The sequence below is a fragment of the Oratosquilla oratoria genome, chromosome 10 (genome assembly GCF_046742065.1).
Source record: "Oratosquilla oratoria isolate Oo_2021 chromosome 10, ASM4674206v1, whole genome shotgun sequence".
NCBI lineage: Eukaryota > Metazoa > Arthropoda > Malacostraca > Stomatopoda > Squillidae > Oratosquilla > Oratosquilla oratoria.
The window spans coordinates 72,880,127-72,897,428 of NC_134786.1; the positions used below are offsets into that span (position 1 = coordinate 72,880,127).

General features: G+C 42.0%; 1 protein-coding gene across 2 annotated transcripts in view; it reads right to left on the reverse strand.

Annotated features, from left to right (window-relative positions):
* The window catches only part of Sse (extra spindle pole bodies like 1, separase), a 108,786-nt gene that overhangs the window by 4,461 nt on the left and 87,023 nt on the right, over positions 1 to 17,302 (reverse strand). For both annotated transcript variants that reach the window (XM_076192047.1, XM_076192046.1), the window contains exons 9-11: positions 9,375 to 9,470; positions 8,802 to 9,007; positions 2,942 to 3,109 (exon numbers count right to left, since the gene is read on the reverse strand). In XM_076192047.1, the coding sequence (XP_076048162.1) occupies positions 2,942 to 3,109; positions 8,802 to 9,007; positions 9,375 to 9,470 (470 nt within the window). The remainder of the gene's footprint in view (positions 1 to 2,941; positions 3,110 to 8,801; positions 9,008 to 9,374; positions 9,471 to 17,302) is intronic.

A 17,302-nucleotide genomic window follows, 5' to 3' on the forward strand; every position in this document is an offset into this window, starting at 1 on the left:
TTTCATCCATTCAAAAAGTTTAATTCTTAGTCCTCCAATAAGTTCCAGTTTTCAGTCAGTTCTGAAGTACATACATACATACATATACCAAGGCTTTTTCCCCCTTACTAGGGAGGTAGCTAAAAAGGAAAGGGCATAAAATCATTCCCACCCATTCCATCCCTGAAAACACTCCACACCCCTCCACCCTCCCTCCCATCTTAGCACCTCCTAGATGACGGGTCATCCCTGCACCCTGTCCACTGCCCTGGGTCAGAAGCAATGTCGCAAGACACAGCACATCCACAGCAAGGCCGCTTCATTAAATCGGCGACCCCCCCCTCTCCGTCACCCCATATAAAGGAGAGGACGGGGAGAAATCCCTTCGGGCTGCGTCAAAATTTTGCTCACACACACTACCTCACCCCCCATCCCCCTGTCCATTCCACCTCATGCATCACAGCATCTTCCATATACAACCATTCTCCATTCACCCCTGTCTTCTGTCCTCTCCCGTCCTTCCTCAACAGACATTCCCCTCTTCCCCAAAGCCCCCTTCACCCCATCCATCCACCTCATCCTAGGACGTCCCCTCATGTTCACTCCCTCCACATCCGCCTTCCATACCTCCTTTACTAGTCTTTCTTCACTCATTCTTTCCATGTGTCCAAACCATCCTAATACTCTTTCATCAACCCTATCTCCCAACTCCCTTTCCACCCCTGTTCTCCTCCTCACCTCCTCATTTCTCACTCTATCTAGCCTAGTAACCCCCATCATACTTCTCAGACACTTCATCTCAAACACATTCAAACTCCTTCTCTCTTCCTCTCTTATGTTCCATGTTTCTGCTCCATACAGTAATGTTGGCACAATCACTCCTTCATACAGTCTCCTCTTAGCATCCATTCCCAAATTTCTATTTCTCATTACACTTTTTAATCCACCAAGGCATTTACTCGCTTCTCTCAATCTACATTGTACCTCCACCTTCACTCCACCTTTTCCTGCCACATTTGCACCCAAGTATCTAAAACTATCCACTTCCTCCAGTTGCTCTCCCTTAATGCTCACTTCCAGATTACTGCCACTTTCACCCCTTGTACATCTCATCACCTTACTTTTACCCACATTTATCTTCAGCTTTCTTCTATCACACACTCTCCCAAACTCTGTCACCAGCTTCCTCAATCCCTCCTCCGATCCTGCCACAAGCACAGTGTCGTCCACAAACAACAGCTGGCTCACCTCCCACTTTTCTCCATTTTCTTTAACCATCTCCAATCCCTGACCCACTACCCTTCCATTTACCTCTCGCACTACCCCATCCATGTATAAGTTGAACAGCCAGGGTGACATAACGTATCCTTGACGAAGTCCCACCTTTACCTCAAACCACTCACTCTCTCCATTTCTAATCCTGACACAAGCTATACTACTCTCATAAAAACTCTTGACAGCTCCGAGAAGCTTTCCTCCTATCCTGTATATCCGCATAACCTCCCACAGTGCCTTTCTGTCTACCCTGTCGTAAGCCTTTTCCAGATCCATAAAGGCCCAAAAAACATCCTTCCCCTTTCCTATAGCTTTCTCACATATCTGTCTAACCACAAAAATCTGATCTACACAACCTCTACCTGTCCTAAATCCACACTGTTCCTCACCAATTACTCCCTCTGCTCCTCTCCTAATCCTCTCAATCAAGATCCTCCTATAAGCCTTCCCAACTACACTTAACAAGCTAATCCCTCTGAAACTACTACATTCACACTTGTCCCCTTTTCCCTTGTAAAGTGGAACTATACAAGCACTCCTCCAGTCCTCCAGCACTCTACCTTCTCTCCAGCAAACATTAATAACCTCACCAACCAGTCCACCATCACTGTACCTCCTTTTTTAAGACATTCTGCATGGCATCCATCCAGACCAGGTGCCTTACCTGCTTTCATCATCTTAACAACTGCCTTCACTTCATCCTTCCTTATTTCTCCTCCATTTTCCTCACTCATCACGGTCATTTTCTTAGCATTTCCCACTGCAGCTATCTTTCCCTCCCTATCCTCCTTCACATTTAGCAACTCCCTAAAATATTCTGCCCATCTTCCCTTTACTGCCTTCTCCTCCATTATCATCTCTCCATCTGCACCTTTTACCTTTTCTTCTCTACTTGATTCACCTCCTCTTCCTCTCTTAATTTCTTTCCAAAACATATTTTTATTACTTTCAAAATTTTCTGTCATACTCTTACCCCATTTTACATCTGCTCTCCTCTTTGCCTCCTTTACCTTTTTCTTTACTTCTCTTTTCTGAAGTACATACTTTATCAAAAGCCTCTATCTCAGTACACACAGTCCAACCAGACCTCTCTCTTGCAGCATACCAATCATTCTTGAGTTAAAGTTTAAAAGATCCTGCATACATGATCTTCCAGATATGAAACAAAATTTTATCTATCTATATACCAAGGGCTTTTTACACCTAATAAGGGAGGTAGCCAAATCAAAGCCATGCACCCATTCCACTCCCATCCACCACCCTTGTTGCCTTCTTGTCTGAGCTCCCCAAGGATAAAGAGTCATCCCTCTGGTCTCCTGCCCATTGCCAAGGGATGGGGTTGGGGGGTTGGGGTCAGAAACAATCCAGCCAGCAAGACACAGCAGTGCATCCACAGCAAGGCCTCTTCCCTTAATTGGTGACCCTAATTTCCATTCCCTCATGCAGAAAATGAAGAGGACAGGGAGAAATCCCTAAAGTAAAATTAACTGTAATAAAATGTTTATTCTTTGAGGCATTTCACCAATTCAATTTTCACAGTTCTCTAATATGAAAATGGTTGTCATGGTAATGTGAAGGAACCATACAAAATATTTCTTGACTCTAGTGATTTAACTTTTATAGCCAGCTCTTGAGCTTTGATTTCAACCTTTTGCAACACAGCACTATGGAAATATTCTACACTCACCAGCTTGCAATGAGGTAGTTCAAAACAACACCCCATGGGTCTGGTATTTCACCCCTCTCTGTTAAGTGAACTGAAGAGCATCCAAATAACAAAGTAAGACTACGGCAGTTCAGAGCTTCTAGCAGTTCACCAGGCAGGTATTTGCTTCCAGAACCATGACCAATATATCTGAAAAAGAAGAAGAAAAAAAAAATAATAATAATAAAATGAATAAATAATAACAATAATACATACATACATATACCCATGGCCATTTCCCCCCTTACAAGGGAGGGAGGTAGCCATAAAACAAAGTCATAAAATCCAGTCCCACCCATTCCATCCCCACATCCACTCCACTTCCACTCATCGCCCCCTCATTCACAAATATTCCTTCACCCCCATCCCCCACCCACTCCCTTCCATGTATCACAGCATCATCCATATACAACCATTCTTCACTCACCCCTATCTTTTGTCTTCTCCTATCCTTCCTCAACAGACATTCCCCTCTTTCCCAATACCCCTTTTACCCCATCCATCCATGTCATCTCCAGTTCCCCCCTCATGTTCACTCCTTCCACACTTCTTTTACTAATCTTTCTTCACTCATTCTTTCCATGTGTCCAAACCATCCCAATACTCTTTCATCAACCCTATCTCCCAACTCCCTTTCCATCCCCATTCTCCTCCTTGCTTCCTTATTTTTCACTCTATCCAGCCTAGTAACCCCTATCATACTTCTCAAGCACCTCATCTCAAACAATCAAACTCCTCCTTTCTTCCTCTCTTATGTTCCATGTTTCTGTCCCATACAGTGCTGTCACCACAATTACTTCTTCATACAATCTCCTCTTAGCATCCATTCCCAAATGGGTGGGGGATGGGGGGTGAGGGAGTATGTGTAAAAAATAAATTGATGCAGCCTGAAGGGCTTTCTCTCCTTCTCCATTTCTGCATGATGACCCATCATCCAGGAGGAGCCAAGATAAAAGGGAAGGAAAGGGGTGGATGGGAGGGGAGTACGTGGGGACAGAATAGGTGGGAGTGGATTTTATGCCTTTGTTTTTTGGCTACCTCCCTTATAAGGGGGAAAAAGCCTTTGGTATATATTTGTACCTTTCTTAATGGTTTCCTCTATTTCATCCATGTTCCTCTTTCTTTTTTCTGTTCTCTGCCTTTTGTTGATGAGCTTTAGTTCTATTCTATTTTATCTCTCCTACTTTTAATCTGCATGGTCTTTCTTTTAATTAGGACATTTGTAGCTTTGGAGTATTTGTTTTCTCTAATATTTTTTGTACTTCCTCTGCCAATTCCCTAATGATATTCACAAAATTCAAATTCATATCTTTCACAGTGTCCTCATTAGTTTTTAGAGGTTTGAATCTATTTTTGATTTCTGAAATTTCTTATTATTATCCTTAACCTTTGTGAGACTTATTTTCTTTGTTTTTAAAAATATTTATTTCTCTCAGCTCTATAGTTCAATTTAGCAGTGCGACCTACCATTCTGACAACTGACAATAATAATAATAAAAAAATCTATCTATATACCAAGGATTTTTCCCTCTTACAAGGGATCCAAGTCAAAAAGGCACATACTCTCCCAAACTCAAACTCTCCCATCTCTTTCAACTTACATACATACATATACCAAAGGCTTTTTCCCCCTTACACGGGGTGTAGCCAAAAAGAAAAAGGCATAGAAATCACTCCCACCCATTTCATTTCCCATATATTCCACTCCCATCCACCCTCCTCCTATCTTGGCACCTCCTGGAAGACGGGTCATCCCTGTATCCTGTCCACTGCCCTGAGTCAGAAGCAGTGTCGCAAGACACAGCACATCCACAGCAAGGCCGCTTCATAAATTCGGTGACCCCCTCTCTCCATCCCCTCATGCAGAAAAGGAGAAGACGGGGAGAAATCCCTTCGGGCTGTGTCAAATTTTTTTCTCATACATACTTCCTCACCCCCCATCTCCCACCCACTCCCCCTCATGCATCACAGCATCATCTATACAAAACCCTTCTCCATTCACCCCTATCTTCTGTCCTCTCCAGTCCTTCCTCTACAGACATTCCTCTCTTTTGTAATGCCCCTTTCACCCCATCCATCCATCTCATCCTAGGACGCCCCCTCATATTCACTCCTTCCACCTCCACCTTCCACACTTCTTTTACTAATCTTTCTTCACTCATTCTTTCCATGTGTCCAAACCATCCTAATACTCTTTCATCAACCCTATCTCCCACTCCCTTTCCACCCCCATTCTCCTCCTCACCTCATTTCTCACTCTATCTAGTCTAGTAACCCCTATCATACTTCTCAGACATTTCATCTCAAATACATTCAAACTCCTTCTCTCTTCCTCTCTCATGTTCCATGTTTCTGCCCCGTACATTGCTGTTGGCACAATCGCTCCTTCATATAACCTCCTCTTAGCATCCATTCCCAGATGTCTATTTCTCATTACACTTTTTAATCCACCAAGGCATTTACTCACTTCTCTCAATCTACATTCTACCTCCACCACTACTCCCTTTCCTGTCACATTCACACCCAAGTATCTGAAACTATCCACTTCCTCCAGTTTCTCACCCTTAATGCTCACTTCCAGCCTGCTGTCACTCTCTCCCCTTGTACATCTCATCACCTTACTTTTGCCCACATTCATCTTCAGCTTCCTTCTTTCACACACCTCAAACTCTGTCACTAACTTCCTCAATCCCTCCTTTGATCCTGCTACAAGCACAGTGTCGTCAGCAAGCAACAGCTGGCTCACCTCCCATTTTTCTCCATTTTCTTTAAACATCTCCAACCCCTGACCCACTACCCTTGCATTCACCTCTCGCACCACCCCATCCATGTAAAGATTGAACAGCCAGGGCGACATAACATACCCCTGACAAAGTCCCACGTTTACCTCAAACCATTCACTCTCTCTTTAAGAAGGAAATAGGCAAGAATTGGTTTACTAATAGGGTGGTCGATGAATGGAATAAACTTAGTAACCATGTAGTAAGCGCTGAAACTATCAGTTGTTTTAAAAAACGATTAGACAACTTTATGGATGGGGACGACAGGTGGTGATGGATTCGGAGCTGCCTAGTGTAGGCCTTATGGTCTCTTGCAGTCTCCTTTATTCTTATGTTATGTTCCATTTCTAATCCTCACGTAAGCTCTACTACTCTCATAAAAACTCTTGACAGCTCCGAGAACCTTTCCTCCTATCCCATATATCTGCAGTACCTCCCACAGTGCCTTCCTGTCTACCCTGTCATAAGCCTTTTCCAGATCCATAAAAGCCCAAAAGACATCCTTACCTTTTCCTATAACTTTCTCACATATCTGTCTTACCACAAAAATCTGATCTACACATACCCTACCTGTCCTAAAACCACACTGCTCCTCACCAATTATTCCCTCTGTTCCTCTCCTAATACTCTCAATCAAGACCACCCCATAAGCCTTCCCAACTACACTCAACAAGCTGATCCCTCTGTAACTACTTCACTCACACTTGTCCCCCTTTCCCTTGTAAAGCAGAACTATACAGGCACTCCTCCAGTCCTCTGGCACTCTACCCTCTCTTAAACAAACATTAAATAACCTCACCAGCCAGTCCATCATAACTGTACCTCCTTTCTTCAGACATTCTGCATGGCATCCATCCAGACCAGGTGCCTTACTTGCTCTCATCTTAACAGCTGCTTTCACTTCATCCTTCCCTATTTCTCCTCCATTTTCCTCACTCATCACTCTCATTTTCTTAGCACTTCCCACTGCAACTACCTTTCCCTCCCTATCATCCTTCACATTTAGCAACTCCCTAAAATACTCTGCCCACCTTCTCACTCCCTTCTCTTCCATTATCATCTCTCCATCTGCACCTTTTACCTTTTCTTCTCTACTTGATTCACCTCCTCTTCCTCTTTTAATTTCCTTCCAAAACATCTTTTTATTACTTTCAAAATTTTGTCATACTCTTACCCCATTTCACATCTGCTCTCCTCTTTGCTTCCTTTATCTTATACCTAACTTCCTTTCTCTTTACTTTGTACCTCTCATACGATTCCTTTGTCCTAATTTGTAGCCAATCTATGAATGCCTGCTTCTTCTCTTTTACACCCTTCTTTGCTTCCTCATCCCACCACTCACTACCCTTCCTTCTATTTCCTCCCGCCCTCCTTGTTCCACACACCATCTTTGCACACCTTATGACTCCCTCCTTGAACCATCCCCATTCCTCCTCCACTCCTAGTTCTACTCTATCCTTTACTCTCTCAACTTCTTCTTATACTCATTCTCCTTTTTTTCCTCATTTAAACAGTTCACTCTAAGTATCTCCCTACCTTCTGCCCTTTTCCTCTTTCTCCACCTATTCGCCACTCTCAATTTACCTTCCACCAGAAAATGATCTGATATTCCCCCAATCTCTCCCCTTAGAACATGTACATCCTTAACTCTTCCTACCATACTCCTGGTTACCATTATATAGTCCATTAATGCTTTATCTGCCACCCTTCCATTCACCACCCTCTCCCATGTGTAATTATGCTGGACTTTCTTCTTAAACACTGTATTTGCTATCATCAACTCTCTTTCAAGACACATCTCCACCATCATTTCTCCACTACAATTTTTACCTGGAACTCCATACTTCCCAATCACTCCGTCAATTGGTTAATTTCCTACCCTAGCATTTAGGTCTCCCAATACAATTACATTGACATTTCTCCCTAGTCCCTCTATGCACTCATTTATATCTACCCAAAATGCCTCCCTTTCCTCTCCGCTCTTCTTACTACCAGGCCCATACGCACTTACAAAAACCCACATCTCCTTTCCCAGCTTAACCTTCATCCTCATCAACCTTGATGACACCTCCTTCCACTCCACTACTCACTTACTTATCTCTTCACTTACCAGTATAACCACCCCTTCTCTCCCTCGTCCCCTCTTCACTTCTGAGTACCTCCCAGCTACACTCCCAAACTCACAGTTGCCCTTTCCTTTCATTTTATTTTCACTCAAAGCCAGTACATCCATCTTTCTTCTCACAAACATACTGCCTATCTCTTCCCTTTTACTATCATCTGTACCACATTCACGCACATTAAAAGACCAAAACCTTAGGGTACTGGTTGGAAAGCTCCCAGACCCTCTTATGTCTTTACTTTCTTTTTTAGGAATGTCCCCTTTTGGGGCTACAGGTAGTAGGACTCCTAATACCATCCCTTTTTTGTCACCTTTTACGACTCAAGTGGAAATACTTGGTGGCAGTATTCTTTTGCACCCACCACAAGGGCCAACATATCCATCTTTCTTCTCACAAACAAATTGCCTATCTCTTCCCTTTTACTCTCATCTGTACCATATCCATGCACAAGAAAAGACCCAAACCTTTGGGTTCTGGTTGGAAAACTCCCAGACTCTTATGCCTTTACTTTTTTTTAGGAATGTCTCCTTTGAGGCTATAGAGAATAGGATGCCTAGTTTTTTTTTTTTTTTGCCTTTTACAACTCAAGTATGAACACTAAGTAGCAGTATTCTTTCTCTGCTACCCCAGAGTTCAGCAAAAAAGGAAATGGTTATTCAGAGAAGTGGTACATGACAGTATAATGGAGGGACAGTTGCACTATAATCAAGTAACATAATTTCTCTATGAATGGAGATTTCCTCCATCACAGACAAAATGATGTGTGGCTCTGGTCTGTTGGGGTACCCTATATAGACCCTAAAGTATCACCTGTATACTATTGAGCAGCTTCTAACTCTACAATAACATACAGCCATTACCCCAGACCTCCCTTGTTAATCTATGTATATGCACAAGTAATTGAAATGTAAGGTAAGAAAATAGAAACATAACACATACACAAACACATCTTTATGTGACAAAGCTTCTTTAAACTCATTATGAGTTGGCTGCCTCTGCAAAATTCCTTCCCATTTCTTTTCCTTTAACACTCCTTGCAGTCGTTCTTGTGTCTTTGGTAGATCATTACCAGGATTGAGGACATAGAAACCTTTTCTTATATCAACACCTTGGATGAGGATGCTGTCTGCCTTGTTGGCGTGATGCTAGGAAACAAAATTAACATAAGATTTGAGAAAACTCTGTCTACATTGATAAAATCCATATAAATCCATATATAAACTTTCCTGATAATATTTTTTCCTCAATTTCTAACAGTCCTCAAGACCCTTTCACAAATCTCTTTGGGAAAAAGGAAAGGAAGGAAAAAAGGACAGAAGGAAAGAAACAAGGGAGAGGAAAAGAAAAAAGAAGAGAAGGAAAAAAAGAAATGGAAAAAAAAAAAAAAAAAAAAAAAAAAAAAAAAAAAAAAACATCTCTATATGACTTCTGACTATGAGTAACAAATTGTTAAGGATACATAATTTAATAACATTTGAGCAGTCATCATTGTCCCTCAAAGTAAGCACATACTTGATAGAGTAGTGAAAGCATTCGTAAACTTGGTAAGCGGCTCACTGGTTGCTCCCTCAAAGGTGTTGTCATCTCCCAGGGAAGATACAACACTGCCTGTAGGAGGGAAAAAAAAAAAAAAAGTAATTAAGACTATAAATAATTTCCTCAAGCAAAAGTTATGATAATTATGCTAACAACAGGTGTAGTATAGTTTCAAAAAGATTACACTAGCAATAGTATTGTGCTCTAGTGAAGAACATAAAAAGCTGTAGGTTGGGATGGGAACTAAAGTTTGTGAAGATAAAAAAAGCCAACAGGTAAAGAAGAGCAGATGGAAGAATAACAAAAGTTTACTCTGATACCCTAGTGCAAAAGTGGATACATAAAAAAAAATGGTGACAAGATATAATGAAATAGTGGAAGCAGTATTACTGAAGTGTACATATATACCATAGGCTCTCTCTTCCTTATAATGGGGTGGCTAATTCAAAGCCTACACCTACTTCACACACAATTAGTACCCATTTAATATTCATCCCATCTCCACACTATGTGAATGAAGGGTAACCCCCTGCCACACTAAGGAAAATGCAGTGAGGCACCACAGCACTTCCAAAAGTGGGCCGGGCTGGGCTGGGCCAGCAGCTCCTTGACCCCCACCACTTCACTGTGTGATCACCAGGCTCATCCATGCAAAATAATTTATGAAACAGGTGGGAAAAACATCCCTTAGGGCTACGGCATTCTTTCATCCATTCAAAATTTCCCTCTTTTCACTTCATGCATTCTCTCTCCCCTGCTTGATAGACATTTTAGGTGGATCCAAAGTCCATTTCACCCTATCCATTCATCTCATTCAGTCTTCCTCTTGAGCTGACTCCATCAATTTCTGCTCTCCACACTTTTTGAGTCTTTCATTATTTATTCTTTCTATATATCCAAATCATCTCACTGTTCTTTGAGCTATTTAGCCAACAGCTTCCACCCCTAATATCCTCTGCCTCATTTCTCAATATCCACTCTTGTAACACCCATCATAATTCTCTTTGCCACAAAAACATTCCGACTTTCTTTTTGCCTTATCATCCAAGTCTGTTATTTACAGTGCCATGTGTACAATCACTCTTCATACAACTATGAGCTTGCATTCTTCCCCAAATACTTGTTTCTCATAAAAAATTTCATTGTATCTGTACATCTACTTGCTTTCCTCACTTTATGGTTGGCCTTCACATCTGCTCCTTCATTCTATGACACTAGCATTCCCAAATACTAATAACTCGCTGCTTCTTTTAGCCTTTCATCCTTCACATTCAATCTGCCATCATCATTATTCCTGGTCTATCTATATACCAAAGGAACCTCCCTCCTTATATAGGTGGTAGCCAGCCAAGGGACACACCTATTCCTACCCAATGTTTCCCTCTGATCTTAGCTCCTCATGAATGAAGGGTCATCCTTGTCTCCAGCCCCGAGGCAATGCAGCAAGACACAGTACATTCACAGCAGCAGGGCTGATTCATTCACAAGGCAACACTCCCTCCCTCCTTGTCACCTTGTGCAGAAAATACCCTTACTGGGGTACTGACTGCATGTTACTGTACAGTATTAATTGCATGCTAGTATGCAGCCAATGCTTTAGGGACTGTTTTGGGGAGTCCCTATGGACACACTATTTGTCTGTGTTAGAGTAAAATCTCTATTCCTGGGGGAATGATGTTATGTTTGTACTACAACTGTCCCTCTATTATGCTGTTCCCTTGAATCTGTCCTGTACCACTTCTTTGAGTATATTTTTTATTTTCCCGTTTCCCCTTTGGCAGGGGAAAGAGTTCGGCCACCATGGTTGCCATGCGAGTTGTAAAAGACAACAGAGATGGAGTGATGGGATTAGGTATCTTCCTCTCTGTATATTCATCCTGTGAGAAGTCAAGGCATTAGAGGGTCTGAGAGGATATTTCCAACCAGAGCCCTAAAATTTGTGTCATTAAACATACATACTTATTCCTTGTACATCTCATAATTTTACTTTTGCCCACATTCCCTCAGATCACTTAATAAGCCCTTCAAGACAGACCACCAAACTTGATAATACACCAACCCCCAGACATTAGCACAAAAAATAAAAGTCTAGTAAGAACCACACAGGCATAATTGCACTCAGGGCACCATCCAGTATCAATACAAAAAAGACCTGGCCAGGTTCAAACTGACCCACATACAACTACTACACAGAGAATACCTTATACTACAGTGCCCCCACACCAACAATTCATAGACAATATCACAATATATCTTCCCTGAGTGACTTGAGGACTCACCCATAGGCTGTTGCCAGTTACCTAAAGGCTGTGGGTCTTCTGCAAGCAGAACATGGGGCAATAGATTAATTGATCACTCATAACTTTCTTCTTCCACATTGTCACAGATCACTTGTGACTCTTAAAATTTGGCTGAATTATACATATACATAAACAACTGATTAACTAATAAATCAATTACAGTTGGAAAGGGATAATTCCGAGTTACTAGAAGATACAAAAGATGAATTAATTGAAATGCTGAAAGATGGAGGAAATACAGTAATTATGGGTGACTTTAATTCAAAAGAAATATGCTGGGAAGAAATGACAGTGAAGGGGGGAGAGAAACACTGGGGCAATGTACTCCTTGACTTGACCATTGAATACACAATGACCCAGTGGATTAGAGAAAATACTAGATACAGAGGAAATGAAGAACCCTCAAAATTGGACTTAATACTTACGACAGAACCTGAGATTATTGAAAAAATTTATTATAAAACTCCGATAGGAAAAAGTGACCACGTACTAATAGAAATGGAATTGAAAGAACAAATGGACCAAAGCAAAAATGATAAACATAGAATAGGAAGACCTATGTATAACAAAACAAACTTTGAGAAACTTAAAACATTCTTTCGCAATGCAAACTGGGAAAAATTCCAAAACGAAGATACAGGGATAGAAGAAAAATGGGGAAAAGAATACTGCCACCAAGTTTCCCACTTGGATCGTAAGAGGCGAGAAGAAAGGGACGGGGAGAGGGACTAGGCATCCTTCTCCCTGTAGCCCCAAGGGGCAGATTCCTAAAATGAAAAGGAAAGGCATAAGGGGTGCTGGAGGGCCTCGGGCCAGCACCCTAAGGTTTGGGTCTTTTAATGTGCGTGGATGTGGTACAGATGAGAGTAAAAGGGAAGAGATAGGTAGTATGTTTGTGAGAAGAAAGTTGGATGTGTTGGCTTTGAGTGAAACTAAGTTGAAAGGGAAGGGTGAGTGTAAGTTTGGGAGTGTAAGTGGGAGGTTATCAGGAGTGAAGAGAGGGCGAGGGAGGGAAGGGGTGGCTATTCTAGTAAGTGAGGAGATAGGTAAAGGGGAGTGGAAGGAGGTTTCCTCAAGGATAATGTGGATGAAGGTGAAACTGGGAAAGGAGATGTGGGTCTTTGTAAGTGCATATGGGCCGGGCAGTGAGAAGAGCATGGAAGAAAGGGAGGCATTTTGGATAGATTTAAATGAGTGCATAGAGGGTTTAGGAAGAAATGTCAATGTAATAGTACTGGGAGACCTTAATGCTAGGGTGGGAAATGGTCCAATCGATGGAGTGGTTGGGAAGTGTGGAGTTCCAGGAAAGAATCGTAGTGGAGAGTTGATGGTGGAAATGTGTCTAGAAAGAGAGTTGATGATAGCAAATACAGTGTTTCGGAAGAAAGTCAAGCATAAGTACACATGGGAGAGGGTGGTGGAGGGAAGGGTGGTAGATAGAGCGCTAATGGATTATGTAGTGGTAAATAGGATTATGATAGGAAGAGTTAAGGATGTACATGTGCTAAGGGGAGAGGGTGGGGGAATATCAGATCATTTTTTGGTGGAAGGTAAGCTGAGAGTGGAGGATAGATGGAGAAGGAGGAAAGGGACAAAAGGTAGGGAGGTTCTTAGAGTGAACTCCTTGAGTGAAAAGGAAAAGGAGAAGGAGTACGAAAAGAAGCTGAAGGAGGAGTGGGAGGGAGTAAAGGATAGAACAGAGATGGGTGTGGAGGAGGAATGGGGATGGTTCAAGGAGGGAGTCTTAAAGTGTGCAAGGATGGTGTGTGGAACAAGAAGGACAGGGGGAAATAGAAGAAAGGGTAGTGAATGGTGGGATGAGGAAACAAAGAAGGTTGTAGAAGAGAAGAAGCGAGCATTCACAGATTGGTTACAAAAGAGGACAGGGGAGTCATATGAGACGCACAAAGAAAAGAAAAGAGAAGTAAAGCAAAAGGTAAAGGAGGCAAAGAGGAGAGCAGATGTGAAATGGGGTAGGAGTATGACAGAAAATTTTGAAAGTAATAAAAAGATGTTTTGGAAAGAAATTAAGAGAGGAAGAGGAGGCAAATCAAGTAGGGAAGAAAAGGTAAAAGGTACAGATGGAGAGATGATAATGGAAGAGATGGCAGTGAGGGGAAGATGGGCAGAATATTTTAGGGAGTTGCTGAATGTGAAGGAGGATAGGGAAGGAAAGATAGCTGCAGTGGGAAATGCGAAGAAAATGAGAGTGATGAGTGAGGAGAATGGAGGAGAAATAAGGAAGGATGAGGTGAAGGCAGTTGTAAAGATGATGAAAGCAGGTAAGGCACCTGGTCTGGATGGATGTCATGCAGAATGTCTGAAAAAGGGAGGTTCAGTGATGGTGGACTGGTTGGTGAGGTTATTTAATGTTTGCTGGAGAGAGGGTAGAGTACCGGAGGACTGGAGTAGTGCCTGTATAGTTCCACTTTACAAGGGAAAAGGGGACAAGTGTGAATGTAGTAGTTTCAGAGGGATTAGCCTGTTGAGTGTAGTAGGGAAGGCTTATGGGAGGATCTTAATTGAGAGGATTAGGAGAGGAACAGAAGGAGTAATTGGTGAGGAACAGTGTGGATTTAGGACGGGTAGAGGTTGTGTAGATCAGATCTTTGTGGTAAGACAGATATGTGAGAAAGCTATAGGAAAGGGGAAGGATGTTTTTTGGGCTTTTATGGATCTGGAAAAGGCTTATGATAGGGTAGACAGAAAGGCACTGTGGGAGGTTATGCAGATTTATGGGATAGGAGGAAAGCTTTTGGGAGCTGTCAAGAGTTTTTATGAGAGTAGTAGAGCATGTGTTAGGATTAGAAATGGAGAGAGTGAGTGGTTTGAGGTAAAGGTGGGACTTCGTCAAGGATGCGTTATGTCGCCCTGGCTGATCAACTTATACATGGATGGGGTGGTGCGAGAGGTGAATGCTAGGGTAGTGAGTCAGGGATTGGAGATGGTTAAAGAAAATGGAGAAAAGTGGGAGGTGAGCCAGCTGTTGTTTGCGGACGACACTGCGCTTGTGGCAGGGTCAGAGGAGGGATTGAGGAAGCTGGTGGCAGAGTTTGGGAGAGTATGTGATAGAAGAAAGCTAAAGATAAATGTGGGTAAAAGTAAGGTGATGAGATGTACAAGGGGTGAAAGTGGCAGTAGACTGGAAGTGAACATAAAGGGAGAGCGACTGGAGGAAGTGGATAGTTTTAGATACTTGGGTGCAAGTGTAGCAGGAAAAGGTGGAGTGAAGGTGGAGGTAGAATGTAGATTGAGAGAAGCGAGTAAATGCCTTGGTGGTTTAAAGAGTGTAATGAGGAATAGACATTTGGGAATGGATGCGAAGAGGAGACTGTATGAAGGAGTGATTGTGCCAACAGCACTGTATGGGGCAGAAACGTGGAACATAAGAGAAGAAGAGAGAAGGAGTTTGAATGTGTTTGAGATGAGGTGTCTGAGAAGTATGGTGGGGGTTACTAGGCTGGATAGAGTGAGAAATGAGGAGGTCAGGAGGAGAACAGGGGTGAAAAAGGATTTGGGAGATAGGGTTGATGAAAGAATATTAGGATGGTTTGGACACATGGAAAGAATGAGTGAAGAAAGACTAGTAAAAGAGGTATGGAAGGCAGATGTGGAGGGAGTGAACATGAGGGGACGTCCTAGGATGAGGTGGATGGATGGGGTGAAGGGGGCTTTGGGGAAGAGGGGAATGTCTGTTGAGGAAGGAAGGGAGAGGACGGAAGACAGAGGTGAGTGGAGAATGGTTGTATATGGATGATGTTGTGACTGCATGAGGAGAAATGGGCGGGGGGGTGGGGTAGTATGTGTGAGTAAATTTTGATGCAGCCCGAAGGGATTTCTCCCCGTCCTCGCCTTACATGCAAAGGGGGACGGAGAGGGGGGGTCGCCGATTAAATGAAGCGGCCTTGCTGTGGATGTACTGTGTCTTGCGACACTGCTTCTGACCCAGGGCGGTGGGCAGAGTGCAGGGATGACCCGTCATCCAGGAGGTGCTCAGATGAGAGGAAGGGTGGGAGGGGTGTGGAGTGTATTTGAGGATGTAATGGGTGGGAGTGTTTTTGTGCCTTTCCCTTTTTGGCTACCTCCCTTGGAAGGGGGAAAAAGCCTTGGTATATGTATGTATGTATGTATAATGAAGGAGTGAACAAATATGTATCACAAAAAAAAAAAAATGGAAAAGGCATACATAAAGAGCTGGTACAACAAAAGATGTAGTGAAGCCAAGGAAAAAAGTGACAAAGCTTGGAAAAAGTGGAAAAGAGATAAGAAACAAAGCAAATGGCAAACGTACATCAAACTAAGAAATGAATATGTAAAAATATGCAGAGATGAAAAGAAGAATTATGAAAAAAAGATAATAGACAAATGTAAGGGAGAACCCAAACTATTTTACAAGTATGTAAATGGAAAACTGAAAAACAAACAAGAAATAGAAAAACTGCGCCAAGATAAAAAGGAATATACAGAAGAACTGGAAATGGCTGCAATTATGAACAACCACTTCAGATCAGTATTCACAATAGAAAACTCGCCTAACAGTGTAGAGAGAGATAATTATCCCCAGCAATGAAAGAAATAAATGTAACACAAAAAGAAATCGGTGATCAAATTAAAACCCTTGATGTCAGAAAATCACATAGCCCAGACGGAACTGCAAACTGGATACTGAAGGAATGTATGGAGGAATTAACTGACAAAATATATAATATAATTAAATCCTCACTTAAAGAAGGAAAAGTACCATTGGACTGGAAAAAGGCAAACATTGTACTAATTTATAAGGGAGGGGATAAAGAAGATCCATCTAACTACAGACCAGTCTCACAAACAAGCACAACAGCAAAAATTTGTGAAAGAGTTGTCAAAAACAGATGGGTTAAATACCTGGAAGAAAAATCTATACTGAACCCAAATCAATTTGGATTCAGACAAGGGAGATCATGTACAACAAATCTGATCTGCTTTTACTCAAGATTAGTAGACATTATACAAGAAAGAGATGGATGGGCGGACTGTGCTTTTCTGGACCTGCAAAAGGCATTCGATAAGGTACCTCATAGGAAACTAATAAATAAGATAGAGTCAAGGGGTGGCATCAGAGGAAAATTATTGGAATGGATGGAAGACTTCCTGATTGGGAGGAAAATGAGAGTTATAATTAGAGAAAAATTCTCCAACTGGGAAGAAGTAAAAAGCGGTGTCCCGCAAGGATCGGTACTGGCCCCGATCATGTTTGCCATATACATTAATGACATGAATGAAGGCGTGGAGTGCTATATGAATTTTTTTGCAGATGATGAAAAATTACTTAAGAAGGTAAAAACGGAAGAGGACTGCAACTCATTGCAACAAGATCTGAACACAATATGGAATTGGACTCAAAAGTGGGAAGTGAAATTTAAAATAAAGAAATGCAGTAACATGGAATTTGGAAAGATTAAAAACAGAATATCAAAAGATTACAGAATTGGAGAAGAAAAAAAAAAAAAGCAAACTCTGAAAAAGATCTTGGAGTGATGATTGGAAAGGACATGAAACCTGATAAGCATATAAATAAAATATTCGGAGAAACCTACAATTTATTGAGGTCAATCAAAGTGGCAT